General features: G+C 38.5%; 1 protein-coding gene across 5 annotated transcripts in view; it reads left to right on the top strand.

Annotated features, from left to right (window-relative positions):
• The first annotated feature begins 13,762 nt into the window (after positions 1–13,762).
• Positions 13,763–19,955, top strand: part of TINAG (tubulointerstitial nephritis antigen) — a 50,652-nt gene continuing 44,459 nt past the window's right edge. For 4 of the 5 annotated variants that reach the window (XM_055713634.1, XM_027809166.2, XM_027809163.2 and 1 more), the window contains exons 1-3: positions 13,763–14,245; positions 18,737–18,800; positions 19,803–19,892. In XM_055713634.1, the coding sequence (XP_055569609.1) occupies positions 13,876–14,245; positions 18,737–18,800; positions 19,803–19,892 (524 nt within the window). In that variant the 5' untranslated portion in view covers positions 13,763–13,875. The remainder of the gene's footprint in view (positions 14,246–18,736; positions 18,801–19,802; positions 19,893–19,955) is intronic. The other variant, XM_055713633.1, reaches the window with a different exon arrangement.

Below are 19,955 nucleotides of genomic sequence, written 5' to 3'. Positions count from 1 at the left end.
ATGCCAGCTTGATCTGTTCCAAGTCAGATAAAATATATAACCCATCTTCTAAAAGTTTCCTTGTATTTTAAACAAACACTTTAAGACTGTCTATCAACAGAATTATTAAAAAGCTGTAGGATAAAGATCTCTGATTAAATTGTGGTTGCATTTATAAAGACCAAAACCGATCAATTGGCAATAAAAGGATTTATCTGGGCTGTTTTCAGTACTCTGTATTTGTCTTGATAAACATCTTATTGGGTGATGGTCACGCACCACTTACAATAATGTTAGCTGGAGGCAAATAGTCTGCTTTAAAGTTAAAAAAAAATGTGTCAGATACTATTTGGTACAGCTGAGCAAGCTGAGTATTTGTGTTGGTTTCTTGGGCCCTGTCACTAATGTGTATTTTTTAACTGTCTATGCCTGTACAGGTGGACTCCAGCCCACATGTAGATATGGCAGGAAGAATTATGTTAGGCTTACCTCCAGCTGGTCAGAAAATAACATCAATAGATGACACATTTTCTGTTTTCTATATTACAAATCAAAGAAAGCCTTCTCCAATGAACTTTCCGAAGTATTTGTACGGAGCATGTTATCTAATTTCCCCCACCCCCACCCCCCAACTTTTAATATCATTTTTAGCAGGAAGAGGTGAGCAGGGGACACCATGCTGACCATGTTGAGACTGAGCAATGTCTTTCCATGTTTAGGGAGTGGCAGAGAAGACACTAATTTATCTAGAGCTGACCCTTTGCTTATTCTCAGTCAAGGACTGAGATCTGTTGCTGGAGATGAGAGTATACAGCACTAATACACAGGAGATCAACATTTGTGCTGTTTTGGATACAGACAGGAGAGCAACACAGAGCCAGGAACAGCTCAAAATGTTTGGGCCACTCTTCTGAACTGCCCTTATGGTGGCTCCTTTGAGACACATTGTTGCTAAGCTGTCTCTGAAGAACCGCCAAACCTTCACCATTTCCTCTTCTATGTGGCTAGTTCTTCAAAACTTTGTTACACTGCTTTCCCTTTTCAGTGCAGTGAAAAAAACAAGGTAGGCTCTGTTTGAAAATCACATCTTTCAGTCACTTGTATTGTTCCTTCCAAGTTAGGAACCTATCTTGACTCTAGAAACTGTTCATGCTGAATTTATACTTTTTGAGTTTACATACTGAGAAATCTCCACCTGATTTAAAATGTCCCTTTTATCAGTGAAGTTCTCTTTGGATGCTGAATTGATTTAGGAAAAAGTCTGTCCAGTTATAAGCCCAACATTACTCTTACTGCTGTAATAAGAACCTTAGATCTCTGTCCTATGTCTCTGCTCTCACCAAAAATAGATACTCCTCTTGATCTAAAATTACATATAGGCTCATACTTAACTTCTGCTGCTGCAATGTTCCTCCCTCAGAGCTAAAAACACAGTGAGAGAAAGTCAGTGTGATTTATGCAATTCCAAAAAAGAATGTGTGGGCAGATGCTCTGTGAAACATAAGCACCTCCTTGACCTTTAGGAAGGAGTGAGAGTGGTGAAGAAGGGAAGGAAGGTGCTGCTAGTTTCAGCTTAGTAATTCATATTGTGTTCCTCAAAGCAAAGTATTCCCAGGGGGTGGGGGGTGGGGAAGGAGTTACCTCTGTATTCAGAAGAACAGCATTCTAACCTTCATGCAACTTCAGCTTCGTTCTGCAACAGCATGAAACAAATCAGATCTGTCACTTCCATGCGAAAGCAGGAAAACAAATAAAGGACATTCTCCTTGCAGAATCCTTCTCTACAATCAGTGCTTTTTAATTAGAGGAGATCTGAAGGATACTCCTTTAAAACCTAACAAAGACTTATACCAGTGATTTCTGATATCTACTGTCTTCTTTACAAGTAAACCCTAGTGTTTGCCTAGGTTATGACATGTGAGTGATGTTATAACCATTCTCAGAATTGTACCGAGTCAGAATCTTTAGAGAGAACATGGCACATATATACCTGTAAAGACATCATATGCAAGTGCTAAAAGTATATACTCATTACCCTTATTCACGCGTCTTGCAAAATTCCAAGTCTATTATACAATTACTTTAGGTTCATGTAATCTTTTGCTGGAGCTGTTGCTCCTGTTACTCTGCCTTACCCAGTTGTTATTCCTGAAAGATCTGCAATAATAATTTAGAATGATAATAGAGTCTGGAAGGTCAATGTTCATAAAAAGACCCCATGGAAAAAAGCTGATTGACTACAGTGGTGACAGGATTTCACTAGTTGTCTTTTGTGCAAATTTGTGACAGTTTTAGTACAAGTAGCTCCTTTCCCACCCCCCCACCCCCCCACAAGCGGAAGCAATTAATCTGTCCTGCTCCACTTTAAAGAATTCTAATAGCAAAAGTTCTTGAAATTTGAAATTCTATGGAAATGTCAATAAGGTCCAAAGTTCTGTTATACATTGCTCTTAATCTTTATTTACTTAAGGAGTGTTTCTGGGTAGAGGTCAACGTTAGTATTAATCATTGATAGATTTTACATATAAGAAGAAAATGCACCCATTTTATGAGAGTTCTTGTAGCAAAGAATTTATGTAAGGGGTTTTAAATAAGACCAAAGCTCCAACCCAAAGCATTATCAGAGCAGAGTGTTGTTCTTCCACTAAAAAACCCCTGTAATTGTACCCTGAATTTGCAAAGAAAATCCCAGAGCTTACAACCACCCACCCCCCTCGAGTTGCCTGACATTATGATCACTGTGAAGTGGGGATGGATCAGCGTTGGCTGTGCCCATAGCAGAGGCCTGCCCTTCTCTGTCTGTGGTGGGAAGGTATGAGGGCAGGGTACAGTCTGCCATCTTCTCTGGGTTGTCCTGACAGCCTGAGGGAGGCTGCTGCTGGTGCTTTTCCATAACGATCCAGCTCTCACATACCGTTCTATACCTTTTCAACCCCTAAAGAAGATCCCTGTTGAAGCAAGAGCAGGGTGGTAGATACCTAATGAAACTAGAGGAACTGTATCAGAAGCCTCTCCTACTCATACGTCAGCTCCTTGTCCAAGCACCTTCTTCCATTTGGTACCAGGACAGATCCTTCTCTGCATGCATACATATCGAGGCAAAAGGCTGCCTTGCTTCTTTTTCTTTCCTTGGAGACACAAACATGGGCTCTCCACCTGTCCCATTATGGACACTATTCACTATTTTTACTTTCAGTCTTGCACAAAATTACAGCCCATTCTCCAGACAGTGCAGAGCTGGTATACACTAATATGGCAGAGGATCGCTGCCAGCCCCGTAGCTAGCCAGGCTGCAGAGCATGTGTGTGTTACACTGTGACACAGTCAGCATCTCTTCTGTTCCCACACCTGGGATGCAGAGTCAGAGTGGTCTTTGCAGCACTGCTGAGTTTCCTCAGTTTATGAATTATCTAAGGAACTAGGGGGCATTAGGCAATTCATAAAGAATGCTGTACAGACAGAGATTAAGCATAGAGATTAAGGCAGCAAATAATAAAGCAAAGAGCAAAAGCAGTGCATAGAAAAAAAACACTCTTGAATGATGCAAATTAGAAAATCCTTTGATGTAATTTACCTCCAAAATGAGAACTGTTCTGACTTGACCTGTGATCTTTCGAAGTATTTTGGAACAAAATGAATAATACGTCTCTGAAGCGATAATCCCATCACTCTTACTTTATTTTGACCAAACCAAGGACTGCAGCCCTGGGCTCTCTTCATATCATCATAGCAGCTCATTTAACTGAAAATTTAATGACCCTGTAAAGGAGCATTAAAAGTAGGAATAACTACTGCTTTTACTAAATTAATAAGAATTTCAGGTGTTAGCCGTGACAAATTCTTTAACCACCTAAATGGATGGGCTACTAACAGGGAACAGTAAACTGTAGTCTTCTGATATTTATAAACAGAAAGATAAGTCCAAACAATACACGTTTGTAAAATCTCAAATAAAAGCTTTAAATATCAGCAGACATACTTCCTATTTAATTTATACTTTAACAATGCTTTCAACATTTTCGTTTTTGATACTTTTTATGTACAACAGGGAATTCATACTTGCAACAGGTATTTGGGCAGTACTTTTGGCCAGCTTCAATGATATCTCCTTGTTTTAAGTAAAAAGTTTCAGTTACAGCCGACCGACATGAAAGGGCATATTAGATTACCATGCATTAGCAAGTAAAAAACATTTTATGTATTTATAGGATTTTATTTCTACTGTGATCGCTATAAAAATAATTACTGTAAATGTATTACATGGTAAATTTGCATTCAAAAGTCTAAGAGTGTTGTAATATAAATGTGATACAGAGAAAGTACAAAATGTCAGTATGCCATTTAAACTTCCATTTTAATCTAATTCTGTTTGGCTTTAAGAAACAGCTTTGCATTTGGTCCCCTTTGCATAATGGCAGGAGTACTGGGTAATGGTTTTAGAGGAAAAGAGCTTGTCCTGAATAGGTAGGCAGAATACAGTTGTAGTTTAAAGAAGGCTTTTTAATTATTCACTAATTAAGTAACGCATAAATAATTAGAATCACAGAATCAGAATCAGACAAAAATTAGTTATAGTGTTTGACCACTCATGATAATTTTTTTTAACCTTATGACTTTTTTTAACCTTCCCCACTTGTTGCCTCCTTTCCTTTCACCATGCAAAACTGAGCTGCCTATAAACCCTACTTAGATAGCTGGAGAGGGAAAACAGATTACCCCTTAGCCTATTCTTCAGGCTAAACAAGCCCTGTAACATCCCCTCATATGTCATATGATTCTCCCAGAAATCAAGGAACGTTCACAACCATCTTCATGGTCCTTCACTGGATTTCTTCTGTTTGCTTGACAACTCTTTCCTATTGGGAGGGCTCAAAAATGGAAACTATGTTCCAGATGCAGCCTCACTAGTGCCCAGCAAAGGGCAACCTGCTGGCTATACTCTCATTAATGCAACTGTATATGAGCTTATCCTTCATCACCACAAGTATGGACTGACTCATGTTCAGTTTGGTGTCAACCAGTCCTCAGGTCCTTCTCTGCAGAGCTGCTACCCAGCCAGTCAGTCACTGGCCTGTACTGCTGTGTGGGCTTTTTCACTTCCTCCAGCCTGCTTTTCCCCTGTCAGATACAGGATTTTGCATTTGCCTTCACAATACTCCTGCTAGTTCATTCTTCCAGTCTGGCAAAGTCCTTCAGAATGGGAGCTGTACTCTCAGCATATCACTCTCCCTTCCTTCCAAGTCAGAAACATCCACAGACTTCCGGGGCATGCAGGATCTCCTACCACCCAGGTCCCCAGCGAAGATGTCACCCTAGCATCCTCTGAAATGCCACATGGAACAGCAGCTTTGGACTGTTGACTACTATCTTTTTAGACCAGTGGTGCAGCCAATTATTCATCCACTCTGTAGTCCACCCTGCTCCTCTGTTTGGGTACCAGGTTACCATGGCGGACTGTGTCAAAAGTCTTGCTAAGGCGGAGGAAAACAACATCCATGACATATGAATGCAAGGTTGGCTACGTGCTCTGTCCTCCCAGGATGTGGTGCAAAAAAAAGTGGAAACCCAACATGAGTCTGAGATGTCCTCTAATGGACATTAAGCCAAACCGATGCTTGTTTGTTGAAATTTGCAATGTGCAGTATACTTCCTCAAACATGTTATATATGCATGGAAAATCATCCCCAGTTCAGTAAGCATAGTTATAAATTAACTGTGCAAGAAACCAATGTTTTTAAAAAACAAGGTGCTGTATGAATTTGTCCACTAGTTTGTAGAACTATGCCTGCTTAATATACCGTTTCCACCTTTTATTTCCCTTTGTTCTACAGGTTGCCAGTGAAAGAGGTTCTGTATAGCTATGATGGTGAGTATTACTATTTTTCTGACTTGATTACAGTCACACTTTAAATATGTAACTACTTCTTTAGTGTCACTTTAACAAATTTTTACAGTTTTGTTTAAAAAGATGATAGGATGTTTTAGCTATACACTTTAGTGTTATATAATAAGCTGGCTATGTTTGTTGAATGATTTTCTACTAATAATTATAAATTAAAAATAATTCCACTTAGCATCACAGAATAAAGTCACAATTGAGTTAATTTTAAGTGGGATACAATCAAACAGTTGGAGGAAATTGAGGTACAGACTGGAATTAGATTGTGAAGTAATGTCATTGAAATAACATGAATATTATTGAGTATTATTTTATATTTGAGTGCATAACCACATAGTGCCATTAAAATGAATGTTTAGCTAGGGTTAAACAATACTATATTGCAAATAATGTGCTCTGCTTGAGGGCAGATATAATGTAGTACCTAACAAGGGAGGTCAGCAAATAGGTGATATAGAAAAGGCTGAATTGTTCAATGCCTTTTATATTTTTTGTTTCAGTCTCCACAAAATAAGTTAATTATAGCTAAAAGTTTATTTCTGTTATTATTAAGAATTTGGAAGTAGGCTTATGGAGAGAAAAGGAAAAGAACACCTGAAAGTGTATTGAGGTAAATTGCAGTATTCAGGATGGCACAGCCTAATGAAACTTACCCTTAAAACACTTAACTAAAATGGTTTCTCAAACACTAGTGATTAGCAGGATGAGTAAGTTCCCAGAAACCTGGAGAAAGGCAAACACAATGTCATATCTAACAAAGGAGGAAAGGAAAAATCTTAAAGAATTACAGAAACGTCAGCCATAACAGCATTTCCAAGACACTGGAATAAAGTATTAAACAATCCATTTGTGGGCATCTAGAGAATAGTATGGAGATAAGATGACTTGCACAGGGACACGTCAGAAACAAATCCTATCAAGCTGATCTAACTTCCTTCTTTGACAGCTAAGCAGATATAGGGGATGTGGTTGATACAGCGTATCTTCAACACAGTCCCACATGACGGTCATAAACAAGCAAAGCAGATACAGACTATATTAAATTCACATAAGGTAGATGTGCAACTGATTGGAAACCTGGACTCTGAGAACAATTGTCTGCTGCTGAAGTGGGAGAACATCTTGTATAGGCTTCTGCAATGCTGTCTTCTAGCTCTAGCACTATAAAACATTGCCATTAATTACTTGCTCCATCACATGGACAGTAAAATTACCAAATTAATGGATAATTCTCATTTGGGAGGCCTGGCAAACAGCTTGGAAGGCAGGATTAGAATTTAAAAAATGTCATTTATATTAGAGGAATGGCTTGAAATCAATATGATAAAATTAATTGAAGACAAATACAAGGAAATGTGAAAAGCACAGACAGAAAAAGAAGACAATAATACTGCAAGAAAGAATGTGAGGATCACAGGTGACCACAAACTGAATCTGAGTTGAAGAGGTGATGCTCTTATGAAAAATGCCATTCCAGGGAGATTAGTTAAAGGGAGTGCTTATAATATGATAAAGGAAATTACTTGTCTCTATTCAGTATTAGTGAAGAACCAGTTGCATGGGATGTGGGAAACAAATGGGAGATTTAGAAAAGTTGCAAAGGTTTCAGTGTTTTGACAAAGAAGAAAAGATAGTGTAAAAACACAGCAGTTTATATCTTTTCATAATGGACTGTTCTAAAAGGGATATTAGTTGCTTCTCCATCCTTCCTAAGAGTAGGAGAAAAAAGAAATGAACCTAAATTTCAGGGAGAGAGATTTAGTTTAGAATTTGGAGAGTTGCAGCTATGTGGAAATTTAAGTGGTAAAACAGCTTACCTCAGGCTGCTGCAAAAACAGGCAAGCATCTCACAAAGTAGGTTCGGTCTGCCTGCTGTCATCTTCTGCTACAGCTATAGCAAAACCAAGGTGGCTGTCTAGGGCTTTTTTTCTTTGAAACTATGAGTTACATCTGTTAGCCAGACCATCAGGTTGTATGAATTAGGAAAACTAAGTGACCTCAGTGCATGTTATACAGTTTACTAGTCTGTATAATTTTTGACTTGTGTTCATGTGAAAACTCTTCTTTTGCAGCCCCAAATTAGGATCACGAGCTAAAACTGTAGAGTATTTTGAGGCCTGTGTCTACACTGAGAAGAAATTCATGGCACAAATATTATTTAAAGCACCATTTAAAAAAATTAAAAATTGCTTCCAGTATGCTGATTGCAAAGAGTTATAACTATCAAATATTCTTTCAAGAGATAATCTTATGTACTAGCATAATTAATCCCAGAGATATGCACATGAATGTGCCATATTGAAATACTGTTTCTTGAAGTGCTTGCTGGTTTAAGAGATGCCCAATATAACACAATGTATTTTCTTTAGAAATAATATAAATGTTGAAATGAAATAAAGCTGTATTTTTGTTGCAAAGGGTTTGCTGTGTTTCTTATTTTTACTGCTGTAAATCTAGCTGCATGGATTTCAAATAGCTGAGAGCAAATACTAGCATTGTTGGGGAAGGAATGCTCTCATGCTCTTAACCTTGGTCACATTTTGCAACCACATAGATACTTATGTTTTGTAAAATACTCTAGGAATTATTCACGACTGTGTCAGCACCCACAGCAAGCAGAATGCACAATGACTCTTACCTGCCACGCAATATTCATGGGCCTTCTGGCCTGGCAGTGTCTGGGCCAGCTGGTGAGTGCAGGCAGAATTACTAGCTGCACTCCTGGTGTACATGGAAGAATCACCGCTTTCCTTTCTAGTTGATGCTGCTGTTTTTTTGACCCTGTGCTACTCCCACACAATGTTGTCTGATCCTGGATCTTCAGCAATTTGCTTTCAAAATGCATTATAAAACTCTAAGGAAGCTAACTGTCTATGCTTGCATGAGTCAACTGCCTTCTCTCTGATCCCTTGATCCCCTGAACCACAGATCACCCCTCAGGTATGTATATGTCAGGACCTCTGCATCGCAGCCCTGTCCGGCTGTGCAGGAGCATTTTACTTCCTGACACAGTGCTACGTATTGTGGTTAAGATTAATATTTTAATTAGAATTGCTGCTTCTTTCATTAAAATTAATGTGATGAATTAATTTAAAAAATATTGTCATCAGTTAAAACATCAAAATTAAAACCAGTTTAAAAGGAATAATCCCTAAAATACTCAGCCTCTTGCACTATTGGACCTGGTGTAATTTCAATCCAGCCTGCATTTAAACTGCTGAATGCTGGAGCTGTGAAAACAGAAGTTCAGCAATGAGTAAGATTCTCCGTACGGGTAAAGTATATGTTTTTCCCTTTATACAGGAGCACACACATTCTTCAGAACGTCACGAACATATTGATAGACATATGAGGTTTGTTATCGTATTGGTTTCTTTTCTCAGTGGAAAAATAATAGAAATCGCGTATATCTTGTGGACAGCATACCCATTAACCAGATGGTGAAAAAAACACCAACATTTTGGTGAGTTCAAGAGATGGTTCCTAGGGACCAAAATCAACACATACAGGTAAATATAGCAAAAAAAAATATTGAAAACTTAAAAAAAATAGGTAAAAATTCATACATATAAACACATTTGTAACTAGAAGTGAGTTATAAATATTGTATAAGATGTAATAGGTCTACCCACAGTAGAGCGCTGAAGTGGGCAAAATTCATGCTGAGAACCAGTGTGATTCTCAGAGGTCTTTATAAGCTTTCCTGCCTATTTTTTCCAAAGCATTTTCCTTTCCTCTGAATTTATTCCAAACCCAACTTTCTTTTCCTCTTGAATTTCATTTTTGTAAAGCCCAAATCCCATCTAGCATTTCTAGCCAAGATAATTACTCACATGCTACAGTTTAGGTTTAAATTAGCCCAGGTGATAGACTGAAGCCTGTAGGTGGAAGGAACAGAAGCAAGAGAAAGATCTACTAGGATTATAGAAAGGGCAAAAGAGGAATCCTTTCATTGACCTCTGGGTTTATGAGTTTGTTAATCTGTGGATATTTCAAAAAACAGTTTCCTTATCTGTTTAAACAGCTTCTGTCTATGAATGAAAAATGAGACCATATTGGCAATTACAGTCTAGGAAGTCTATCCTGAGAAACCAATGGAAAAAGTATTAAGTGGAAAAAAAAGTCCTTTAAGGAGAGATTATAAGAAGCAAAACTCAACACAAAAAATTGATTTCTTTTTTCAGTAGCACTATAAAATTAATGGATGCTCCTTATTCAGTAGTGTAATAAATTTAGTCCAAGTTCCAATGCCTTTACCCTGCCTTTATTAATTATTTTTCCAGTAAACTTCACATTCCCATCAGGATCATAATGACTGCCTATGTTAAGCCCTTGCTAATGGTACCCTTTGCCCCCTCATCTTCTCTTGCAGTCTGATATACAGTATTCACGCCATCCTGTGCCTGCTTGTGATGTTTCTGTTGTTGCTATGTGCTACAACTCAAGCTGACAAAAAAAGACTTACTAAAGTTGCCCAAGTGAACTGCAGGGAGATGTGCCTAGCACAAGGGATGTATCTGGGCACTGACACGGAATAAGCCGTGGGAAGGAGGGTCAGAATTCATTACTTGAGAAAATTTGGTTGCTGCATGAGAGACTAAGGGTAACCCTTGGCGCAAAAGTTCAGCTGTCTGGGATCCAGAGACTGGTTTGGTGTGGCACAGCTCTGTGGTCTTGACTGAATTTTAATGAGAAAATTGCTTAAATAGCAGGAAGTTCACAAGCTAAAGCTATGCAAAATGAGAAAAGTGAAAGCACAGACAGAAGCATTTTGTTAAAATGCAAACAGTAACAGCTCAAGGATACAAAAGGAAAAAATCTATACCTTAAGGTATTAAAAAAACCCCAGAGAATCAGAATGCAGAGGTGGCAACTCAGCAACACTGAGGATCAGCACAGACTCCTGGCTGCTTTACTGGGTTTTGTGAGCATGTTAATAGTGAGTATCTAATATGAGTGTTAGCCAAGTCATAATTGTTTTATGTAAACAATTTGTATATATCATTCTTGCAGTGTCTCTTTGTACATTGTAAAAGACGTTTGAACAAAAATGAGCTGATGATTTCTATGTAAGACTGCTCTCACTTCTGCAGGGAGTGGTATCTAGCCACACACTGGGAAATCCTAGGCTTTTTCTACACTAGCCAATTCATACAGCCCAAAGGACCCCAGTCCTCTTGTGACAGCCAGGAGAAAGATGCCATGGTCTTCTGATGGGGTGGGCTCTGCGGTTTGTCCTGGCAGTTACCTTCAGCACACAGAGCCTCACCAGCCATTGCAATCACCTGTACCCTGCAGGTGACTAGAAATGAGAATTTTCTGGTGCCCAATAGGCTCATTCAGACAAATCAGGGAGACTTTTGAAAGAAACTCTGTGGAATAATCCTGCGCCAGCTTTAAAGAGATTCTTGGATATTTTACATTGGGTTTTATTTGTTACTCCACAAAGTGTTCAGTGTTATTAATATTTGAATTCTTGCCAAATGTGTGGTGTTGAAACAGATAAAGTCAGACATTTATGTACTTAACTGTGCAGACTGGAACTAGGACTTGGACCCTAACTCAAATGTTTAGCAGAGCTGTTATGCTTGGAAAAGGTTAATCTTCAATAGAGAAGAAGGATCATGTTTAACTGTTTCTACATAGTTACAGGTAAGTCAATGTGTGCTTTCATACAGTGAATGGAGAGCTACTTTCGCTTACAAAGCATGCTACTTTTGCTTGGAATAAAAACATTTGCCAAACCACAATAGAATAGATTTGTGGTTTTTTTTCAGGTTTGCACACATGCCAGCACTTTGGAAAAATAGATTTTATCAAGTTTCAACACTGTTTCTTGTGTCACAAATCAAAGCTGTTTAGAAGCACATTTTCACGTCCCTTTAAAAGAAATCTAATTCCTGTGTAAACTAGCTCACATAATTTCCAAGCAAATTTTTTGCCTCTGGTTTATCATCAGCAAGTCTTTGAAGCTGAAAATTAAAAAAGACAACAACAAAACAAACCGCCAAAGAAAACCAAATGAAACCAGGGGTCTGTAGTTTAAAACACAGGCATGCCTTTTCACTTAATCTGATGGTGAGTAACATATATCACATAAGATAGCTTTTCTATTTTTTATGTTTTCAAGGGAAGGAGATAACTTTGTAAAAATATTTCCAAAGATCTGTAATAACAAAGAGGATTTGCATTTTGCTAATGTTAGTGAAAATCAGGAGTCATTCTCTTGGAACTGATGGAGCTGCATAGACAAAAGGAAAAGAACTGGATCATCACGTCTAGTGAGCACTTCATCTGAGTTTCCATGAACATGTCTTTTCTTATTTTCCTCATGTTATATTTGATGCATTCTAGCAGTCAGTGACAGACTTTAAATGTTGTCCAGATTTTTGCCTCATAAACAATACTTAGTAAAAAAAACACAAAGCGAACTGGAAGGCTAAGATTTATATCCTATTAGTGATGTACAGTGATTGCATGTTGCTGACCTTGGCCTTTCTGTTAACTTCCATACAGAAGATTGCTTGCAACAGAGCAAAGTAAAAACCCTGTGGTCTGATGCAATTTTCCCTCATCTGCAGTTCTTTAGCTGTGGTGGGGACAGTGTGGGAGGAAGGTCCAATAAAAGCACTGCTGACAAGATACCATATCAAGACTTGAGCATTTGAATTACAAGCTTATATGTATAAACATACACACTTTCCTTCTTAATGTCTCTACCATTCATAGCAAAGCAACCAAACCAGCTGTGTTCCTAGCCGTGCTTTCAAGAGTAGCTGCCCTTTGATGCTATGACTTCCTGTGGCACTGAACAGCCCAACTGAAGTCACAAAGGGAAATATCCCCTTCATTCCCTAGAAAACAGTCTGTCATCAACTTCTGCAGCTTCATCTCATTTACTACCGAATGGAGACAAAAAGATGACTCATTTTTACCTCTGCTTGTTCAGCTCTGGAGACTTAAATTGTCTTGTTACAGTTCAGATTTGAAACTATGATTTTTTTATTGATTTTTTTTTTTTTTTTTTTTTTTTTTTTGCAATTTAGCTTTGTATGTTACCTCTGCTAGGAACTTCAAAGTTCTTTGCTGCTTTTTTCTGATTCTTTTAAATTTTGGCAAAAGTACCATGCATATTTCTTTAGGTCTGCTGCTCAAAAACCTGGAGACCATAGATCAAGCAGTAAGGGCTGTTAGACTTACTTTTTGATATCTGCTCTGGTTTTCCTTGTGATTTTATTACTACAGCCATTTCCTTTTAAAATAGGAATCAACACTCATCAGTGGGTATTTATTACACTATTGCCAAGTTCATTTTGACAAAAGATATGCAAACCTGGAAAGAGTATCTTTGGGTAATAGTTTTTACTGAATAATCCCCTGACTTTTTCTGAATTTGCCAACAGTAAAAAGATTGCAAAATGAAACATATAAAGCTAAGTTACATCACTGGAAACAAGATTGAAATGGGGGATGCAGGGTAAGTTTGCTGCAGTGATACAGTCCTACATGTAAGAAAGGAAAATGTAGATGAAATTCAACCTAAGTGTTATATAGTTTCCAATCAAATGGACAACAGGTAAACGAAGCCTGAAAGAAAGACAGCTTCCATTGACACCATGTACTTATTCCTCACATTGTTTTGATCTTAGAAGCTAAAAGTATAGAATTAAAATACTGGACCATGTGTATTCTGTATATTCTGAAACCTTTACTATAAACTTTCTCATTTCCAAAAGAATGTACCCAATATCTCATAATGATGAATACATAGTTGTGGCTCTGTTTCCAGTATCTCTGTATCTTGGGCAAATAAATCAGTTTACAGTGTCTGACTAATAATTAACACATACAGAGTCTTCCTAGAAAATTGTAGTCTGCAGCTTTGTTCAGATTTCTTTCTGAATACCAGCTGAAGGTATTACATCTACAGTAAATGAACATTTACTGATAAAGTGAAGTACAGAGGGCCTCAAGAAAAGGCTATTAGAGGCAGAAGAATGTGGCTTAAAAGTCAAATATTGCTCTTATATTGCTTTGCAAGTGAAGTTTGGATGGCAAAGCAGCGTGACTCTAGAAGAAAATTCCCCCGAGGACTTTACTCTGTTGAAGACGGCGGTTCTGCAAAATGGAACAGGCTAAAAAGGAATCTGTATCAGGGAAGATCCTGCAGGGTACGAGGCTGTTGCACAGGAAGAAATGATGACTGCAGCTTTAACATTGTCTCTAGAACAGCTATATGTTACTGTGACCAGTTCTGTGCCTCAGGTTCTCCTGGCCCTGTAGACTGTTGTGCTGACTACTGGGATGTCTGTGACCACCCTGTTGAGCCCACCAGATCAGATGAGCCTTGGCCACCTCCAGCATCAGGTAGGTACAGAGAAAATGCTCAGCTGGCATTAATGCATCATGATAAAAATAATCTTGCAAGTAAGAGGACTAATTAATCTTTAGAGTGTATACATCCTAAAAATGTGACTAAAGACATAGTGGACAAACACAAAAAGTATGAAACTAGAGTAAGTATTATGCTTGTAAAGATAAAGTATTTCTTTATCTCTAGGGCTGTATTTCTAATGTTGATTAGATCATATTTCTGTTGGACAGAATCTCTGTTTTACCTGAAACTTCTCAGAGTTAACCTCATTGAGTCAAAATTAGTCTAATATCAACAATTTCAATAGAGCTTCACAGATTAACATGAGATGGACAGCAAGATCTAAATTTTTGTATCCATCAGTACAAATAAATCACTAGGACGACTGAGAGGTATTCTGAATGATACTGCTCTGAGATAGTCTACAATGATTTTGATCCATCATAGTTTTCCTGTGGGACACTATCTTTCCTCCTCAGGTGCAAAGTAGGTGGAGGGATGTGGTTAGAACAAGGATTTCTGGCCTATTTTAGTTTTTACTAGTTAGTTTGTAGTGAAAGTTTTCTCCAGGACTACTCTAAACTCAGTATATTTTTATTTAGAACTAGAGACTGCAAACAAAAATAATAATAAAAAAAAATCTATAAACAGCTGGTCCTCCCTTGGCTCCTGCATAGACCAAATCTTTGCTGGTGAGAAAAGTTTAGAATTGTGAATTTTAAGACTTTGTAGCTTCTTAGCATTAGGAGACCAAATCTGGCTGAAAATATGGACATCGTAACAAACTTTCAAAAGCCTAAAATCAACAAAAATACTACTATCATTTTTTAATGTTAACTGTTTCTTTGCAGTAACCCTACTGCTTGCATTCCAGCACTCAGACCATAAGCTCTTCAGGAGGCTGTGCTCTTAAGCCAGGCATGCAACCAAAATCTGATAAGTGCAAGTGACAGAAATGCTGTAAAACAAATTTGATTTTCCAAAGTGTTTCTAATCATCTAAAATAATGTTCTGTGATTTATGTGAAGAAAGACATCTATTTCATATTTATTTTGTGCAGCGGTGTATTTTATTGCCAACAGATTAAGGGGTTGTTGTCATGAGCTCTGCATAAACATTCAGCAGCATTTCTGCTCCAGAGCTGGCAGCCTGTGGGTCTAGCTTGGCAAACTGTTTCATGTAAACGAATCACTACAAAACCTGCAGCAGTTTGCCATGTGGGTAGTGCCATAAGCCTACCTCTTAAACCAGGGGTCCTCAAACTTTTTAAGCAGGGGGCCGGCACGCGGATGAAGTGGCAGGCAGTCATCTGCGGCTGCTTGGTTTCCCCCCAAACCCCCGGCGGGGGGGGGCGGGTTCTGTAAATACCGGGAGCCGGATTGAGGACCCTGGGGGGCTGTATCCAGCCTGTGGGCCATAGTTTGAGGACCCCTGTCTTAAAGGTAAAAGTGTAACAGAAGGTTTAGATAAGGGAATAGGTAAGGGGTAATATTTTTACTGCCTTTCTTAATCCATTTTTTTTGCATCTGTGTTCGCTGTTTTGTAACTCTTTGACTGTACATACCTGCCAGAGATAGCAGTTGTATTTACTCTATTCAAGAACCTTCACTTGTTCTATAGGTGAGCTTGTATCTTTTTTTTTATATCTCATCTCAAAACACAATCCTGTTTTTCTGCTCCTTAAAGTGCTTTCCTGATGGAAAGTCTGCAGCTGTTTAAAATCTGTTTATTGGATATTTTTGATGTAAATAGTTTAGAGGGTAAATGGAGAATAAAAAAGCAGCCAAAATACAGCAGAAAAAAAATAACTTGAAAGGAACTTCCTGGAACTGGAATGTCTGAGGAAAAGGGAAGAGAGAGTCTAATTGGAAGGAAAAAACAGAGAAGCAAAAAGGACTGAATGCCTGAAAATTATGAAGTATTTTTAGAAATTACATAAGTGTATTAGCTGACTTTTAGTAACTGAGACTAAGCTTCTGCCTTTGGCTGAGAATTATTTAAGCACTAGAAGACCACATACACCAAAGTACTTTTCACCTGGAAGATTTTTGATCTTTTGGTTGCCTGTGGTTTTGCTCTCAGTGCTTCCTGAGTCATAGCTCTTTAAATAAACCAATAAACTGAAGTATATATGGGCCAGAGTGAGCAGCAATAAAATTCCTTAGTGCTTTATTTCTGGATCCCTGTTTATTCACTTGACTTGGTGCACAGCAGCAGTAAGCAATGTTGTGACTTCTTCCATGGGTGTGCACCATGCTGAGGGCCAGTCTTGATTTAACTATGTAGACCTGCTTTGACTTTGTCTTTATGAAACCAGCATTCAGTAGGTTTTGATGGTTTTCATGTTTCAGCAGAAACTGTGCATGTTCCTCTCTTAGATACCAAATAGAAGTTCTGATTGGTATTCCTATTTTTTTGTTATTAAAATAATTGTTAGAGTTTTATTTATTGTCTATATTTATTATTTATTTTATCTTTTTGTTTCAAAAGCTTTGTCAGGGCCAACACACTGGATCCCAACCTGGTGGTGATATAAAAGTGACGCGTAGAGAGTTTTCTAATTGCTTTTACACTACACAGTCAGGATCTGGCCTACAAGCGAGTAACCCTGGGGACATTTCACTGACAAAAGTACTGACATCAATACTGGGGGCAAATGCAGTCAGTGTTGTGAGGGTATAGGAATGTCAGCCTGGGAGGGAAGTCCTCGTGTACCAAATACTGTTCCTTCCAGTCATGTTTTTAACATCATGTAATCCCATTCATGAAGTCACCAGGCTACGTCTTTAAATTAATTAATTTCCCACTTAATACATTTATATTTCAACCTAATATATTCACAGCCAGATGATCTTGCTGTGTTCCCACGCAAACAGTGTCTTTTAGCTTAGATATCTCTGCTCTCTGCCACCGATGCCTCAGGCAGCACTCCCAGCTCTCTCTCTGCAATTAGGCTAGACCAGCGAAACTGTACGGTTTTAATGTTCAGTTCCCTAAGCACATGTTATTAGAAAGCTTCCGTACTTCTCCAGGTTTGCATTTTTTGTCAGGGATGAGCAGTGATGCCCACCAGCAGAGCTCTGGCCTGCTGCTCAGGTGCTGCACCCATACTGCCTCCCCTCGATATATTTGAAATATATTTGAAATGCTTGATGCCTCATTCCACCTACTGTCGGATGCTGTCTGTGGCAGACTGTGACAAACTGTGACACTTGAGTAATTTGCTTTGCATATTCTCTGAAAAATGTCTCAGATCTTGGTGGAAGATGAATTAGGGCAAACACTTTGGGCCTCAGACTGCTTAGGTGGGATGTATCTCACCTGCGCCTGCACTAGCTAACGCAGCCTGCTGTGTGATTAACCGGGAAAGGCAGGCACCTGTAACTCACTCATCAGCTCTAGTCTGCTTCGGCACCTGGGTGTGAAATTAGCTGTGGCTCAGAAGAGCACTCCTGCCAATAAAGGTGGCCCAGGCAGCCCAGGCGCACGTTGTATGCCTGGGCAGAGGAACTGCAGCCTTTCTGCGGGAGGAGGATGGCCTTCCTCATACCTGTGGTGGGGAAACAGTATGATAGATCACAAATGTAAGTCACCCTTTATCAATATGAAATATGGTTTAAGCTTCTCGAAAACAGAGTTGAAAGGACAACTTGGGCATGCTGGCTCCCAGCCTTTTCAGTGGGAGAAGGAACGTGACCTCTACCTGTAGGCTTACCAGTGGAGGAACCGTAAGAACAGGCTGGAAGACAGGGACCCATGTGTGAAATGTACAGTGTTTGTGAGAGCCTGGATCCAAAGCCCTGCACAGGCATTCTGGGTCTTTCTTTCGCTGAAACTTTGACTGAAGAAACAGTTTACGTGGAAGATCTTAAAACACACACAAAGTCTTTTCTTAGTGAAACGTTATCAAAGAAGAAAATTAGGAGTCTTGTATTTGGAAAAACCATCGCTCAAATCAGGTTTTATACTGTGTTTTGGAGTTGGAGAGTATATGAAACATACATTTACCTTGAAACATGGTTGAACCGCCTGTTTTTCAAAGAAGAATTAAACCGTTGAGAAAAAATAATATATGACAATAGGTTTAGAATAGTTACTAGTTTTTTGAATTCTATAACTGGAAAAACTTATTTATATTTTAATTGCCAATCAGAAAATATTTTTTATTAGAAATATATTCTTTTTAAGTTTATTACTAGAAAATAACTTTATTTAAAGAATTATTTTTATTTACATATAATTTTTCAGTGGGTGTTTTGAATCTGTTGCTGATTTTATTTGCTATGAGTGATCATGTGTTTGGTAAAAAGTTAAAATACATCAAACTGCCTTCATTACTCTGAAGAAGCTGGAAATGGATGTTGCTTTCAACTAAAAAATTTACGCATACTGCATTTAACCAATTAATTCAATAGGAGCGAGTTTTGAGTTAATTCACTGCAAAAATGATTATTTTTTCACACCTCTATATGTTATGTTGGCAGGTTGTTATAAAGATGGCCGATATTATGGAGAAGGAACAATAATTAAAGACAACTGCAATTCCTGGTAATGTTTCAGAGAACAGCAAATTGAATTTTATTTAACATATGTCATGAAACAACAATTAAGGTAGTGAGCATCTTTAAATTCATATTAAACATGTCTGCTGGAATAGTGCTGTATTAAGATATTGTAGAAATAGATTACAGACAATTTAGAAGAATTGCAAGAGGTCAATGGACTTTCTAATCAAAATATGAAAATGGAAGTATTAAAGACCCCTCCTCAGGGGGATTCTGTCTTGCTCATTCAGTCTGCTGGCTCTGACCTGAGTAGAAATGGCTTCAGCCTAGACCTGGACATTGACCTGAACCCTGGCAAAACAAATATCATTAAAGCTTAGGGGATTATTTATAGAACATCTTCCTCTGTTTCTTTGGCTTGAGTGATGAGACCTTACATTATTTTGTGAGAGGAAGAATATATGTATGTATATTTATGTAGGAAAGAGATGAACTGTTTGCGCATTCCTTTCACTGCCCTGGGACAGGAGCAGACAGCACAGACAGGAGCTCTGCTACTGACCCTGGCAGTCAGCTGCCTAAGCCGCCTCCCAGCTTTGCCTCTCCAAAATCCAGCCCTGCACCTCCAGCTCCAGAACAGCCGGGGGGCTCCAGCAGCACTCAAACAGGGCTGACCCCCATGCTCCGACTTCAGACCAGCATCCCTGGAGCAAGGTGTCTATGGCCATATGGCTCCTTTCTGGGTTTCCACAGTGAAAGTTGCTCAGAGCATCTCATTTAATGGACATTGGGTTTTTTCCCTGTTTTGGTCTCACAAAGATGGAAGCAAAATTTTTCAAATACAACCTTTCCCACAAGCTGTCAACCTTCCCACCTTGTTCCAGTTACGATTCATAAGGTAGTGAAGTAGCATTGTGTTTTTATAAACACTATGTAACATTTATATTTTTTATACTTTTTTCTACCCACCTTCCTTCTGCTGTTAAAATGCATATTTTTCCTTTGACAATTAATTTTCTGCTCAGTGATATTCTTGCCCTTTCAGCAAATGCTTCCAGAGTCTCTGGAAATGTTCAAAAGAAGTATGCCTTGTTCGCCAAGACTTAATTCAGCACATCAATTCTGGAGATTATGGGTGAGAATGCTTTTATTTTAAGGTTTTGTTATAAACCACTGTATTGCTCATTGTATGTTTGTA

This window comes from Falco cherrug, chromosome 6 (assembly GCF_023634085.1).
Source record: "Falco cherrug isolate bFalChe1 chromosome 6, bFalChe1.pri, whole genome shotgun sequence".
In the NCBI taxonomy this organism is placed as follows: domain Eukaryota; kingdom Metazoa; phylum Chordata; class Aves; order Falconiformes; family Falconidae; genus Falco; species Falco cherrug.
This window is presented reverse-complemented; position numbering and strand designations above follow the sequence as displayed.